The sequence below is a fragment of the Suncus etruscus genome, chromosome 6, assembly GCF_024139225.1.
Source record: "Suncus etruscus isolate mSunEtr1 chromosome 6, mSunEtr1.pri.cur, whole genome shotgun sequence".
Classification (NCBI taxonomy): domain Eukaryota; kingdom Metazoa; phylum Chordata; class Mammalia; order Eulipotyphla; family Soricidae; genus Suncus; species Suncus etruscus.
The window spans coordinates 100,230,185-100,246,132 of record NC_064853.1 but is presented as its reverse complement, the minus strand read 5'-3'; the positions used below and the strand labels follow the sequence as shown (position 1 = coordinate 100,246,132).

Sequence of the window (15,948 nt, the reverse complement as noted above, 5' to 3'; positions counted from 1 at the left end):
CTCTCTTCTAATGCCACAGAATCATATAGAAAGATAAAACATTAGGACAAGTACTCTGAAGGTTAGAAGAGCTTCATGCATTTTTGTTATTTATCTCATCTGGTTCTAAAAGTTACAGCAACTATCTTAGTCTTTGTTGGTGCCTGTGAGGATATTTTACACATTGAGGAAAAAAATAAATAGCCTAAGTCTTTTTTACACATTGAACTAAAAAATAATTTCAGTCTAATACAGTATTTTAAAAATGGTTGGTTTGGGGCATTTTACCAATTATGTAATTTTCTCTGCTTCACTACTTGCTGCTTGTTACTACATGTTTTATTATTCCAAAATGAAAGCTCCTTGGCCTTTGATAATTCATTATGACAAATTACATTTAAGAAGAAATTCTAATTTAATACTCTAAAATCCTCGGCTCTTTGCAGAATTTATATAAGAATTTATATATAATATATATTCTCTAAACATTAAGAACTCATTATGTCACTTTTTTTTTGTTTTTGGGCCACACCCAGTGATGCTCAGGGGTTACTCCTGGCTATGCACTCATACATCACTCCTGGCTTGGGGGACCATATGGGACGCTGGGGGATCAAATTCAGGTCCGTTCTGGGTCAGCCGCGTGCAAAGCAAAAGCTCTATTGCTGTGCTATTGCTCCAGCCCCTCGTTATGTCACTTTAAGTCAGGTCACATATCAATGCTAAGCCAAATTGCATAAGTTTAGAACTGGCTTAAACATCAATTTTTTTGGTTTCTTCCTAGCTTAAAAACCTTTATCTGGGGGACCTAAGTGATAGTATAGTGGGTAGGGTGCTTGCCTTGCACACACATCTGACCCAGGTTGGATCCCCAACAACCCATATGGCTCCCCAAGATCATCAGAAATAACCTCTGAGCACAGAGCCAGAAGTCAGCCCTGAGCACCACTGGATGTGGCCCAAACACCCTCCCCCCAAAAAAACCCTCCAAACCAACCTTTACATGGGCTAAAGAGATAGTAGAGAGGTTAAAGCACTTGCCTTGCTGTGGTCACCCAGGTTGAATCCAATAGTGTATATATATATATATATATATACTATATATATATATATATATATATATATATATATATGGTTTTTTCCTGTCTTGCCCCATGCCCCCATCACCTCCAGGGATGATCTTTTTTTTTTTTTCTTCCCTCCAGGGGTGATCTTTAAGATTACAGCTTGAAGTAAGCTCTGAGCACTGCAGGGTGTGGCCTCACCCTCCACTCCCCTGCCCACACCCCCCAAAAGCCTTTACAGGGCCATGGATGTGACTTAGGAGAAAAGCTTATGCCTTGTATGTATGAGGCCATTAGCTAGAACCTTGCTTCCTAATGCAAAACCCCTCACAGTTCCCAGTTGCTTCGCACATAAAATTCAAATCTACTATTTCATGACCTATGTAGATCCTGACACTATTTCTCACTTTTTTGATTTTAATTTTTTTAATGAAACCCATTGTGATTTACAAAGTTCTTCATAGTTGGGTTTCAGACATACAATGTTTCTACCACTACCAGTGTCGATCTCCCTCTACCAATGTTCCCAAAGTGGTTCCGTATTTCTCACTTCCTTTTTCTTTGGGAGGGAGGCACACCCATCGGTGCTCAGGGGTTACTTTTGGCTCTGTGCTCAGAAATTGCTCCTGGTAGGCTCTGGGGACCATATAGGATGCCAGGGATCGAACCGGGGCCCACCCTGGGTCGGCAGTGTGCAAGACAAAAACCCTATTGCTGTGCTATCACTCTGCCCTACCCCCCGCCCCATATTTCTCACTTTTGTTTTTTGTTCTTGTTTTTGTTTTTTTTTGTTTTTGGGTCACACCTGGGTCGGGCCGGGGTAGGCTGCATGCAAGACAAACGCCTTACCACTGTTTTCACTTATCACTGCTTTCACTCCCACCCCTATTTCTCACTTCTTAAAAACAAATACTGATCTTAAGTGACTACTGCCTTCATAATTGTAATCCTATATACCCTCAATTCCTCCTCCTGGCTTTTAACATTGACATTTCCTACAATATAATCATCTCCGTTATTTTCCACATTCCAAGACCATCCTCTCACTGTTATTCCAGATGATTCCCTCTTCCCACTAACTTTTTCCAGACTTTACTTTGACCTTTGGTCTCTCATACTGTGCTTTGGTGGTGACTTCTGTTACCTAAATTGATCTGAGAGAAGAGACTGAGCATCTATCCTGGTGTCCCCACAGCCTCTAGTCTAGGCTAAACACATTGGCTCATAGTTGGTCAGTTTGTTGGAACAAATAAGCTGCCCAGGAGGAAAACTTCCTTTATTAATCTAAGGTAGACGATGCCAAATGAAAAGGGGAAAGGTTGGGGCTGAAGAGATAGCATGGAGGTAAGGCATTTGCCTTGCATGCAGAAGGATGGTGGTTTGAATCCTGGCATCCCATATGGTCCCCCGTGCCTGCCAAAGGTGATTTCTGAGCATAGAGCCAGGAGTAATCCCTGAGTGCTGCTGGGTGTGACCCAAAAACCACAAAAAAAAAGGAAGAAGAGGGGCTGGGAAGGTGGCGCTAGAGGTAAGGTGTCTGCCTTACAAGCGATAGCCAAGGAACGGACCACGGTTCGATCCCCCGGCGTCCCATATGGTCCCCCCAAGCCAGGGGCGATTTCTGAGCACATAGCCAGGAGTAATCCCTGAGCGTCAAACGGGTGTGGCCCAAAAACCAAAAAAAAAAAAAAAAAAAAAAAAAAAGGAAGAAGAAAGGAAAGAAAAGAAAGAAAGGAAGGAAAGAAGGAAGGAGGGAAGGAAGGAAAAGAAAAGGAAGGAAGGAAGAAAAAGAAAGAAGAAAGAAAAGAAAGAAAGAAAGAAAGAAAGAAAGAAAGAAAGAAAGAAAGAAAGAAAGAAAGAAAGAAAGAAGGAAGGAAGGAAGGAAGGAAGGAAGGAAGGAAGGAAGGAAGGAAGGAAGGAAGGAAGGAAGGAAGGAAGGAAGGAAGGAAGAAGGAAGGAAGGAAGAAGGAAGGAAGGAAGAAGGAAGGAAGAAAAGGGGGAAAGGTTAGTCTTTAGTGGACAGTTGAGTTTAGACCTTTACCTGAAAACTCCTGTTTCACATAGACCTAGTAGTAAGATTTTATTTCTTATGCCTGTAAATGTACACAAAGGAAACAGCCAGTGGTAGAAACCTTGGGATGTTGGAGTTAGAAATGCCTCTGTGTGGGGCTGGAGAGATAGCATGGAGGCAGGGTGTTTGCCTTGCATGCAGGACGGTGGTTCGAATCCCGGGCATCCCATATGATCCCCCGAGCCTGCCAGGAGCGATTTCTGAGCATAGAGCCAGGAGTAACCCCTGAGCGCTGCCGGGTGCAACCCCCCGCCCCCCATAAAAAAGAAAGACCTGTGTGTGAGCTTGATTCCTATCACTTGAGCTTTAACTGTGGGACATAATCATCTGTCCAAAGAACTACTTTAACATTGAGAGGAGTTGGATGAGATGCTACAAACTAATGACCACTGAAGAAGTCACCGAACTTCCAACAAAGTCCTACTGCTGGTTATTACTATGCAAACTGATAAATGTGAGCAGGTAATTGCTTTAACAGAGGTTGGATTTACATATTTCACCATTTCTTCTGGACTGTGTAGAAATTTCTGCAGATTGGAAATTAATGTCTATTAGTAGATCTCTGCACAGATGTGCAGAGTACATGCTCTCTTTTATAGAATTACTTTACTTGTCTATTGCTTCTAAATTAGAGTGTGGTTCAGGATCTGTGTCCTCACTACCAAGATAACACTGACAATCTCAACTGCTATTTTAAACACACACTGCAATGTACATTCCACTGGGGAGGGGGGAATGTTTTCTTCACTTCTCATATGAATCCTGCATTTGGCAAGTGATGTCCACTTCAGTGTCAGAGAGGTTCAGGATTTTTTGTTTTTGTTTCTGTTCTGGGGCCACACCTAACTGTGTTCAAGGGTTACTCCTGATTCTGTGTTCAGAAATCACTCCTGGCAGAGATTCGGGAATCATGTGGAGTGCATATGATTCTGAGGAACAAACCCAGCCTGGCTACGGAGGAAGGTACCTTCCCCTATGTACTACCTCTCTATCTCCAAGGTTCAAGGGTTTTGCCTAAGTCCATATAGATATGGAAGAGAAAGCACTTTCTTTCTCTTCCAAAGAGGAGAATTTGACTCCATAGAAGAGAATTTGACTCTGGATCATCTGGTTCCTGAGCCAGTTTCCTTTATCCATCTCACAGAAAAGATATTTTTTTATATAATAATAAATTTTTATTTTGATCAAAATGAATTACATATCTTTCACAGTAATATTTTAGGTACGTGTTAACATTGAATCAGGGGAATTCCCACCACCAAAGTTGTCCTCCTTCCACCCCTATTCACAACATGCATCCCATATCCCCCTCTCTTATCCCCCGGGCTGCTAGTATAAGTGGTCCCCTCTGTGTCTTGAAGCAGGTTAGAACAGGAGGAGGGTCAGATGGGTGGGAGGAGCAATCTTTTTTGATGCATTTGCCATCAGGACTGTGGGAAGTAAAGGGATAATAGAAGATCTATTTAAATAAGGGAAGTTGATAGTCAATGGGAAGAAGCCAGCGTAGACACATTCCATAGATGAGATGCAAAGACTTTGTGAAGAAACTGCATAAGGCTCTACTGCTGCTTTCTTAGTACTAATTCGAGATTTTAGGAAATAGGTGTTCAGCATAAACCACAGAGGGTCTACTTTAAGATGGATAGATAGGCTAGGATTTTAGGAGAAAGGCAGTCAGGCTGAGATTAAGTTCAATAGAGGGAGGCAAGACGTGGTTTACTTGCTTAGTTTTTACTCCACATTTCACTGGGCGTTTGTGAGCAGCTGTGTGCCAGAATCTAAGTCAAGTGTTGATCAGAGATGGAAAAAGAGCTCTTGTCTTCAGGGAACATAAGAGCTGTCGGGCAACTACATTAAGTGAATGCTTGTGCCTTTTAGTTTATGGCATTTTAGTTTATGTTATTTAATTTATGGATTAGCTTTGATAGTTGAACTATTCAGCTAAAGGTCTAGATCAGTAGTTCTCAGTTTCAAATGAACTTGGAGTCACCCGCAGAACTTTTGGAAGGGTGAGGGAGAAGTGGGGATGGGTATACCAGGCAGTGCTCAGGGCTTACTCCTGGCTCCATGCTCAGGGATCATTCCTGTCTGTTCTTAGAGAAACATTTATATTGCTGGGGATTGAACCGTAGTCAGCCACCTGCAAGTGTCTCCAGTCCAGTTTAGAATCTTTTTGTTTAGATTTGTTTTAGGGATATACCCTGTGGCTCCCAGGGGTTTCTCAGGTTTCCCAGGGGACCATATGGGATGCCAGCATTCGAACCATCGTCCTTCTGCATGCAAGGCAAACACCCTACCTCCATGCTATCTCTCCAGCGCTGAGTTTTTGTTTTTTAATCATTAATAAGTTTGCTTTTGTAAATACTTTTTTCTTGTCAATTGATATGATTACATGATTTATATCAAGACTTTAAAAAAACTTTATTTATTGATTGGTTGATTGATTGGTTTTTGGGCCACACCCAGCAGTGCTCAGGGGTTACTCCTGGCTCTACACTCAGAAATCGCCCTTGGCTGGCTGGGGGCCCAGATGGGATGCTGGGAATTGAACCAGGTTCCTCCTGGGTCAGTCGCATATAAGGCAAATGCTCTACCGTTGTGCTATCTCTCTGGCCCCTTATCTCAAGATTTTTATGAAGATGTTGATATGGTGGATTATAGGAATTGATTTTCTAATATTGAACCAGCCTTACAAACCTGTGACAAATTTCATTTGGTCATAGTATTTAATTACTTTTACATATTTTGTATCCAGATTGGTACTACTTTGTTGATTTTTGCATTTGAAATATGTGAGATACATTGGTTTTTCCTTTTCTTATTTTATTATTATTATTTTTTTGTTTTTGTTTTTGGGTCACACCCAGCAGTGCTCAGGTGTTACTCCTGGCTCTATGCTCAGAAATCATTCCTGGCAAGCTCGGGGGGGGGGGGGGACCATATGAAATGCCGGTATTCGAACCACCATCCTTCTGCATGCAATGCAAATGCCTTACCTCCATGCCATCTCTTCGTCCCCTCTTTTCCTTATTTAAAAAAATTAATTTTTCTTTTGCCACTATGAATACTGTCAATACTGTGAATGGTAGATTCATGCATACATCATTTCAGCACCAGAGTGCCTGTTTCCCTCCACAATATTTTAAAGATCCCTCCCTACCCCCTCACCCAGGAACCTAGTTCTATAGACCAGCTCTCCATTTCCACTACCTTATTGTTACCTTACTGTGAATCTTTATATCTTGCATATGAGAGAAATGGTGCTATATCTGTTTCTTTCCTCCTGACTGACCTTTGATTTTGGTATCAAAACAATGCTAACCTCATATTGAGTTGGGAAGTATTTTTCCTCTTCTTTTTTTGGGAAAACATTGTGTAAAATAAGGACATCTCTTCCTCCCTCCCTCCCTCCCTCCTTTCCTCTCTCGTTCCCTCCTGGCCTCTCTCCCTCCCTTCCTCCCTCCTCACCTCTCTCCCTTTCTCCCTTCCTCCCCGCCTCTCTCCCTTTCTCCCTTCCTCCCTTTCTTCTTTCCTTTCTTCCTTTAGTCTTTCTTCATACCAGTGGTGTCCAGAGCATATTCTGATTCTATACTCAGGAATCACTCCTGGCAGTCCTTGGAGAATCACATGCAAAGCCAGTGCCTTAACCTCTGTAAATCTTTTTGGCTCAGGACAGTTTTTCTTTAAATATCTAAGCATTCTTCTGTGGAATCATCTGAGGATGGAAATTTCATTTTTGAGAGCTTTAAGTGATGACCTATTTATATGGCTTTAACCTTCTCAGCCTTAGAAGGTGTGACCCATCTCTACTAGAAAGATGTTCTGTCTTCTTCCCAGAGGAGGGGTGTGGGAGAACCATACTTGAGGGCTACCCTCAAGTTGCTGATTTTTCCATTCAGTCTGTGGGTAATGAAAGGTGAGAGGGAGGAGGACAGGCAGTTCCCTTTGAGAGTGAGTACACTCCAGGTGTTTCCTCACCAGGCAGACCAATGATGAGTTGGAAGGAAGTACATAATTAAGGTTCTACATTAGAGAAGGAGTGGGGAGGCAGAGGATATCCCCAGAACCCCCAAGCCTTGTGGTCATGAAGTTTGATAACAAACTGCAGGTGTCAGCAGGAGACAGGCACAGAGATGAACTGTGCTAGAATGGGTCCTTCCCCACTGCGGTGCTGATATTATCAGTGACTTTAACAGCCTAGGAGGCAGGTGGCAAGCATTACAGGAGCATGTGAAAGTGGTAAGAGAAGGACCACCATGGAGGGTCCAGACTGCACTGCAGATTACCTGTGAGACTAGGCCATGAGGGCAGCCTCACGTCTTTATGTGTCCAGATTCAACTCTATAAGCTTCCATCCTGTGTGCAAACCTGTGTGCATATGCAGGGCTCCTCTCATCTGTGGAACCATCTTCCTCTGCCTGAGGGCCCTGCAGTGGAACATAGTGCATTCCCAACATTGAAGAGCCTGCATTTATCAGCTCACAACTATGCCCACAGACCTGATAGGGGAATGAGGAGGACAGACTTTGGACCCCATTATAGCTATAGCAAGAGAGGGGCATAATGAGGAGCGCTCAGGAGCCTGTGTGAACTTGCCATGTGAGTGTATGAGGTTAAATTATACAACTTATGGGCTGGAGCAATAGTACAGTGTTAGGATGTTTGCCTTGCCTTTGGCTGACCTATGATTCCTGACATCCAAAATGGTCCTCCAAGGACCACCAGGAGTGGTCCCCTCAGAGCAGTCAGAAATAAGCCCTAAGTGCTTCTGGGTGTGACCCCCAAAACAACAACAAACAAAAATTACACAACTTGCTTAAGGTGGCCCTTTATGTAGCAAGTACCAAGCCTGCTTTGGCTAATGTCACCTAAGAGTTGTGAAGAAAGTACTTCTGTTTTCTCAGTGGCACAATAGAGATCCTCAAGGATGTTATTCAAATAGCCCTGATGTCTATGTGAGAGAATTATGTCATTATGAGCACCTGGCCTAGAGAGAACGTGGTAAATGCTCAGTAACATTGACCATTATTAAATTTAATCAGTCATCGATGAACACTGTAAACATTGACAGACAAAATTTAGTATGAAGGATGCTGAATATAGCATGAATATGATGACTATAATTGTTTCTGGCTTAACACATAATACTGAGGGAATGCAGTTGCACTCCTAATCTTAGCTCCCTGTAGCATGTTTCTTTGCTCCTTTCCAGAAGAAACAGCAGTTCTGCCTGCCCCGCAGAATCTCTCTGTCCAGTCAGTGAACATGAAGCATCTTCTGATGTGGAGCCCAGTGATCATGCCTGGGCAGCTGGTCCACTATTCGGTCGAGTATCAGGGGTGAGTGGGTGGTTTTGCCTTGCCCTCCTTTAACTCTTCTAGTTGATTGTAGGAGACCCACCCTCATTCTAGAGCTCCAAGAGGCCTTGCAAGGCCACATGCTGATGATCTCCAGTGATCTACCTCCTCAAAAGGCATTGGCAGAGGTGAAATATCAGGGAAGTGACCCAGACGATCTGACGTTGAACTCTAAGGATGCAGAAATCTGTGTAAATACATCTTGGTGGTGGGTTTGACTCTGATGAGATAAATAGACTCAGACTCTTGGCTTGTGAAGGAGGAGTCAGTTTTCCTGATCATGACCTTGCCCCTCAGAACCAAGAAAATTGTGACCCTAATGGTCAGCTTAGCCTGGAACCAAGCAGCTTCTCCTTTTCTCCAGGGGTCCAGGCCTGGGTCAACTGAGGAGTTCTGGATATACTAGCCATGAATACAGCTGGGCACACTCTGTGCAGACATCTCTCCAGTTGACAAAGTTACTCGTTGAGAGTTTCCATTTAGCGAAGGAGACAGGCAGAGATGAGTTAAAGAAATAAACATTCTAGGGCCCGAAGAGATAGCACAGCAGCAAACGTTTGCCTTTCAAGCAGCTGATCCAGGACCAAAGGTGGTTGGTTTGAATCCCGGTGTCCCATATGGTCCCCCGTGCCTGCCAGGAGCTATTTCTGAGCAGACAGCCAGGAGTAACCCCTGAGCACCGCCGGGTGTGGCCCAAAAACCTAAATAAATAAATAAATAAATAAATAAATAAATAAATAAATAAATAAATAAATAAATAAAATAAAATAAACATTCTAGATCTGCACTGTCCAATAAAGACAGAACTATTTACATGAAAATCAATTAGAAGTAAATTAGGGTCCAGACTGATAGTATAGCAGGTACGGCACTTGTCTTGCATGCTACTGACCCAGATTCAATCCCTGGTATTCCATATGTCCCTTGTGCCCTGCCAGGAGTGATTCCTGAATGCAGATCTGGGAATAACCCCTGAGCACTTCCAGGTGTGGCCTAAAAACAAAAACAAAGAAAAATGAATTAACGGGTTTGCTGCCTTGTAACACTTACCATATCTCAAAGTTTTAATATTGACCCCTCTGTCTAGTGGTTGACACAACGAATCACAAATTTCCATTAATCACAGAACATTGTGCTGACTGCACTGTGCTGGGCAATTTCAGATGGTAATTCACTGCCTGAAGAGGCCAATGGCTGGCATGGTCATATAATTGACTTGACTGTGACCACCTTTTGTTTGGTGATCAAGGAAAGCTATGACCTGTAATTCAGGTGACTTACAAGCAGGTGACTTGTAAGCCTGCTCATGTAAATAGAAGTAGGTTTGGTACTTAGAGTGAACAGGTAGTCAGAGGTTCTGTGTGGAAGGACCAGGCAGGGTAAAGGGTGGGAGAAAGAAAGCCGAAGAGAAGTATAAGAGTCACAGCAGGAAACCCCAGTGAGGTCAGGAACAACCGAGGCAGAGAGTGGGGTGGTGGCCACAGAGGAGAGCCTAGGGGGGGATTTTCCTTGTTTGGTACAAATAGGAGTGAGGATGCATGGATGCTTGGTGATGGAGGAGAGAGAGTGTATGTGAAATTTTACTTGCTGAACCTGAAAAAGCAAGATGAGGCTACTCTCCTGCCACCCCTCAAAGCCTGGATGGAAAAAGCTGAGGGGATGCCATGTGACCCTTTGTCCCACTGTTCCCTTCCCATGGACAGAGAGTACGAGAGCCTGTACCGGAGCCACATCTGGATTCCCAGCAGATGGTGTTTGGCCACCGAAGTGCCTGAATGTGACATCTCTGATGACATTACTGCTGCTGTGCCCTATAACCTTCGTGTAAGGGCCACCCTGGGCTCACAGTCCTCAGCCTGGAGCATCCTGCAACACCCCTTTAATCAAAACTCAAGTAAGGCACATCTCCCCTTGCACCATACTTCTACCAGTCTACCCTGCAGGAAGCGTTTTTGAAATATTGTAGAGCCAGATTACTGCATCCAACTAACAACAGGACCACATGCAGTTCCAGAGTTTGAGCAAGGGCTGGCTGTATGCAAGGCAAGGATCTAACCATTATACTACCTCTTCAGCTCCTGTCCCTTTCTTTCTGAAAGAATTTGGAAGTCCTGCCTAGAGTTTGTCAGAGTCTGCAGAGGCACAAGGAAAGCTGCTTTGGAAGTGGGAGACAGGTGTGGGGCAGCTTTTGTCTCCCCCACCAATGCTCTGAGAATTCCCCCTCTGGTGTCTTACTGACACTTTGATGCACCTGTGAGAAGCTTCCTCATGTATTAGGCTTTATCCACTCACAAGAAACTAATAATTGGCCTTGAGCAATATTATCTGGGAAATGATTGAAAAAGGAGAGGATGAGAGCCATGCTGGCAGAGTGTAAGCAGCTGCCAGTGTGAGTGAGGCACCTGTGCCTGTGGGGCCCAGCATAGGTGAAGCTGAGGGTTTGGACAGAGGAGGCCACTGGCCACATGCTGGCCACCTGCATCTCCATCAAATATGTAGAAAAGAGTTCACAAGAAAAGAGATATAATGTCTAACTATGTTGGTTACACAGCATTCACTCAGATGCTGCATGATAATCAGAGGAGTGAAGGGGTTGTGAGGAGGGGGTTTCATCATCCTAGATGGGCCAAGATGAGTTCTGGAGCCAACAGTCAGGGAGAGGGCAAGTTCAAGGAATAGAATTGAGTGGCAAAGGACAGAACTTGGGAGTTACTGTTGGGATAAGGTGGGGAGAGACAGGGATGGTCCAGCTTCCAAATGGGGTTGATGAGAATGTCATTTGGGGCAGTAATGACAGAGGGGCAGCTGGTGCCAAGAAAAAGGAAATAATTCAGCTTTGGGCTGTTTGAGATGAAAATTCCTACAAAATATCATATTTCAGACCTCTGACTGGCTATCAAAGCTCAGATATGACACAAAGTTCAAGTTAATAGGACAGGGAGTGAATACAAAGCCAAGATAGACTCTTAAGACACTGGATTTTATAAAATGCATGGAAGGCAGAGATTGTGACTCAAATGATAGAGCACATGCTTAGCATGTATAAGGCTCTGTGTTCAATCTGTGGCACCCCAGGGATTTCAAGCATTGCTGGTTATAACCCTGTTGGCCCCTGAACACTGCTAGGAGTGATTCTTACCAGAAAAATGTGGAGGGAAGCAGGTGCACAGGCATGTGGTTGGTCAGTCATAAAAGAAACACTAGAAGAGCTGAGACTGGGAGCCATGAGCAGCACCTCATGGAATTGGCTCCATGGACAGATGTGACCTGTTCAGGGCTTCTGGAAAGGCAAGAGATAGGACTTAAGTGACCTCTATCCTGGATGCAAAAGAAGACCCCTGGTGGGTGAGCACAGGAAGGCTGAGGTATCATCTGTAGTCATGGCTACTAAGAAGTGCATGCAGGGGCCAGAGAGATAGCATGGAGGTAAGGCATTTGCCTTTCATGCAGAAGGTCATCGGTTCGAATCCTGGCATCCCATATGGTCCCCCGAGAATGCCAGGAGTAATTTCTGAGCATAGAGCCAGGAGTAACCCCTGAGCACTGCCGGGTATGAACCTCCCCCCCAAAAAAAGAAGTGCATGCAGTTGGTTGGAAAGCTGGTGGGCTAGAAGGTGGGGGAATCTGGACAGAAAAGATCGAGTTGGACTTGAAGGAAGAGCTAGTTCCTGGAGCCAGACACTTGAGGGTGAAACCCCAGCTCAGCTTCTTGCTAGTGGAGTCTCCGCCTTCACATTTGCTCTCATTGGGTAGAATTGAATCCCTTTCCTGGAGGCTGTTTCTCCTGAAGGAAGACAGGGAGATAGATGCACTTTGGCAGTCACAGAAGAGTGTGAGAAGGGAAGTGGGGGCTTTTTCTCCATTGGCTCATGCAGACACATTCTCTGAGACCAAGAGAATGTGGGTGTGTGCTTGTTGATGTGCCTTCCCCACCAGCCCATCATGTTTCACCTGAGGATGGGAGAATGGTCACCAGGGCACAAGCCCGACATATCTGGGACTTTCTGTGAGTCTGTTGATTCTTCTGGCAGCCCTCCTCACTCCACCAGGGATGGAGATCAGTAAGGATGGCTACCAACTGATGATTGAGCTGGAGGACCTGGGGCCACAGTGCGAGTTCCTTGTGGCCTACTGGAAGAAAGAGCCCGGTGCCCAGGTGAGGCCCTGGCCTTGACCTTTGAGTTCAGATTGGGGAAGGAGGCACATGATCTCTCTGTGGGTGGGTGAGGGGGGCAGTGCTTATAGCTCAGTCTGAACTGAGGGGGAGTGGGTCTGGGTGCAGGCGATAAAGACAAACTATTCTTGTGGCCTCTTCAGAGAGGCATTCTGTGTGTAGGCATTCTGCCTGTGCAGCAAGCCATCTCAGGCCTGTGGCATTCTGCATGAAGCTGCCTCTGACCTTGACCACGACTTAGAGTTAGATTCTCAGCATCTTTTCAATGCCTATCTTCGTCCTTGTCAGCTTAACATCTTGGCCCTTCTCACTGCCATGTTTAGGCGCAGTAGGTCATGGGTTACATAATAACTGGATGATTTAAAAAGCACAAAAGGCCATCGCGAGCCTTTGTTGATTGTTCATTTGTTCTTTTTTTTTTTTTTGGGCCACACCTGATTCTTCACTAAGGAATCACTCCTGGTAGACTTGGGGATCATATAGGATGCTGGGGATTGGATGGAGGTTGGCAGTGTGCAAGGCATGCACCTTCTGTACTATCTCCCTAGTCCCAGTCTAAGGCTTTTGATTCCAACCTAAGGATTCCAACCAAGGCAGAACCAAGAGCTGTGAGTTGCATCCAGCTAGGAATCTGCTCTTGCTGTAAGCTTGGGCACTGGAGGTCAGTTTCTAATGCTCATGCACAGTGCTATGACCTCCACAGTGAAGATCTGTAGCACCTTTCCTTCAGGAAACCTTTCCCAACTTGGGGGTTGAGGCACTGATGTTTGTTTTGTTCATTTGGTTAGTTTTTATTTGTTTATTTTGGGGCCATACCCTGTTGATGCTCAAGATATATAGCTCTGCACTCAGGAATCACTCCTGACAGAGCTCAGGGGACCAAAGGGATGCTGAGGATGAAATCCAGGTCAGCTACATGCAAGGCAAGTGCCCTATCCACTATGCTATCACTTGGGCCCCTGCTATTGCTTTTATTCAGATCTTCAGATTTCACACTTGTATAATGAAGATAGCAAAATGGAGAGCTGTTAAGATACCACTTCATATTTGATTAAATTTGTGACACAAACATTTTAATAGTGGCTGACAATATAGAGTGCATTTACTATCTAACAATAAATGGGGATGGGGAACACCAGTGGGAAGGGCCTAATGGTTGCAGAGAGGTAGAGCTTGAATAGGAAGTAGGGACTGTCAGCTGGCGAGGACCTGCCACTGCATTCTGGTGACAAAGTCCATGCCTGTCCTAGCAATGGGGATTCAGGGTTGAGGCATTAGAGTTGGTGAGCTAAGCTGGCCTGGCTCTGCCAAGCTCCTTCCAGCCTTCTTCACACAGGCACTGGCTTGCAGCTTCCTGGCTTCCCTCCCTGGGTCCCCTCTATTCCTCTCTCTCTTTTCACCTGCTCTCCACTTACTCCTGTACCCTGAATCCCCATAATTCTCCCTGACACGTGCCTTTTGCTGTGTCCTGAAGACCCCAAAGTTCTGGCCTGACTCTCTTTCCTTCTCTGATCTTGCCTTTCACTCCAGGAATTCTGTTTCTAATGCCCTTATCCCTTGGAGAGGAAATCAGAGAGAAAATCTGATCAGCTCTGACTATCACATACAGCAGATGATTGATATTTGTTCTTGGGCCACATCCAGTGACACTCAAGGGTTACTCCTGGGTCTGTGCTCAGAAATTATTCCTGGCAGGCTCAGAGGACCATATGAGGATCAAACCTGGGCTGGCTGCATGCAAAGCAAATGCCCTACTGACTTTGCTATCATGCTGGTTCCAATGATTTTTTTTTAGGTGCTTCTCAGATCAGAGATATCCGTGACCTTGTTGCAGTGTCTCGGGAGGTGGGGGGTCAGGGATGTAGCTCACTGTCCACTCCAGGGCTGCAGATTGTAATACTTTGCTGCAGGGTAGGATGGTGGCTTAACAATGGTCTCCAGTATTTACCCCTGCTGGCCATGACTCAGCAGTGAGACTTAACATTACTGGCTGGGCAGATGGAGAGGTGTGGGGACAGCTTGGGGCCTAGGCAGGAGGCAGCATGCTATTGCGCAGATTCTTTGGGCCAAAGCCCACTCCCCATCCCATCCTTGTTGACAGTGCCTGACTCATATACACTTGGCCCAGACAAGCCTTCATAACCTGGCGTGGCCTGGGCCTTGGGAATGGGGTGTGGTGTGGCAGGTGTACAGATGGATGGGCAGATGGGTGGAAGGATGGGTGCTGGAAGGGGCTCTGCCTGCCTGCTGCATGGTTCCAGAGCACTAAGCAGCCTTCCCTTCATTCAACCTTGCCCCAACAGAAATGACCATACCTGCTATGCATATATTTTTTTATTAAAGTACCATAATTTACAAAGCTATTCATAGTTGAGATTTAGACATACAATTTCCAGCACTGATCTCACCACCAATATTACTAGATTCTCTCCCACATCCCTCTCTCTTCTGGCCTGCCATCTTGACTGGCACCTTTTTATGTTTTTAAACTTTCTTTTGTTGTTTTCTTTTTTTCCTTTTTCCTGGTTTTTTTTTTTTTTTTTTTTTTTTTTGGCTATACAGCAGCACTCAGAGGTTACTCCTGGCTCTGCACTCAGAAATCACTCATGGTTTCTGGTGGGCTTGGTGGACCATATGGATGCTAGGGAATGAATTTAGTTTGACCGTGTGCAAGGCAGGAACCTTACCTAGTTGTTAACTCTTGACCCCTGCCCCACCCATTACTTCTCATCTGTCTTTCTCTCCCTTCTTCTTTATTATTCTATTCTTTCCTTCTCCTCTCGGATTTTTGAGCTCCAGGTCTTTGCCCAATGTTACACAGTTAGAGGGGCCTTACCTCTCCCTGTCTCTCTCTTTAGTCTCCACCTTGGCATCCTTATTCTGGCTTCTTCACAGCCTTTCTCAGCACTGATGTGTGTGCTATTGAAGTTTCTTCCTCCTTCAAAGGCACAGACATTGCTTTATGCCATGCTCTGTCCCAGAGCCTATAACAGTTCGTGGCCATAGCAGGTGCTTCATAATAAGCAGGAGTGGGTGAAATGAAATGGAACGTTCACATATGTTCTGAGAAGGAAACAGCAGTATTCCTTCCCTGGTCCTCCTCACCCTTCACTGCTTCCCTCTGTCTGTGACTGTTTTTGGCCCCCCTCAGGAACAGGTCAAAGCAGTGAGGAAGGGAGGCATTCCAGTGCACCTGGGCACCATGGAACCGGGAGCTGCCTACTGTGTGAAGGCCCAGACAGTAGTGAAGGTCCTTGGGAGGCACAGCAACTTCAGCCAGGAGCAATGTGTCATGGTGCCAGG

The 15,948-nt window shown here is 45.1% G+C and overlaps 1 protein-coding gene across 1 annotated transcript in view; it reads left to right on the top strand.

The window, feature by feature from the left end:
* IL20RB (interleukin 20 receptor subunit beta) overlaps positions 1 to 15,948 on the top strand; it is a 29,952-nt gene that overhangs the window by 3,489 nt on the left and 10,515 nt on the right. Inside the window, exons 3-6 of the mRNA XM_049775614.1 lie at positions 8,327 to 8,453; positions 10,175 to 10,365; positions 12,503 to 12,627; positions 15,797 to 15,947. Coding sequence (XP_049631571.1) covers positions 8,327 to 8,453; positions 10,175 to 10,365; positions 12,503 to 12,627; positions 15,797 to 15,947 — 594 coding nt within the window. The remainder of the gene's footprint in view (positions 1 to 8,326; positions 8,454 to 10,174; positions 10,366 to 12,502; positions 12,628 to 15,796; position 15,948) is intronic.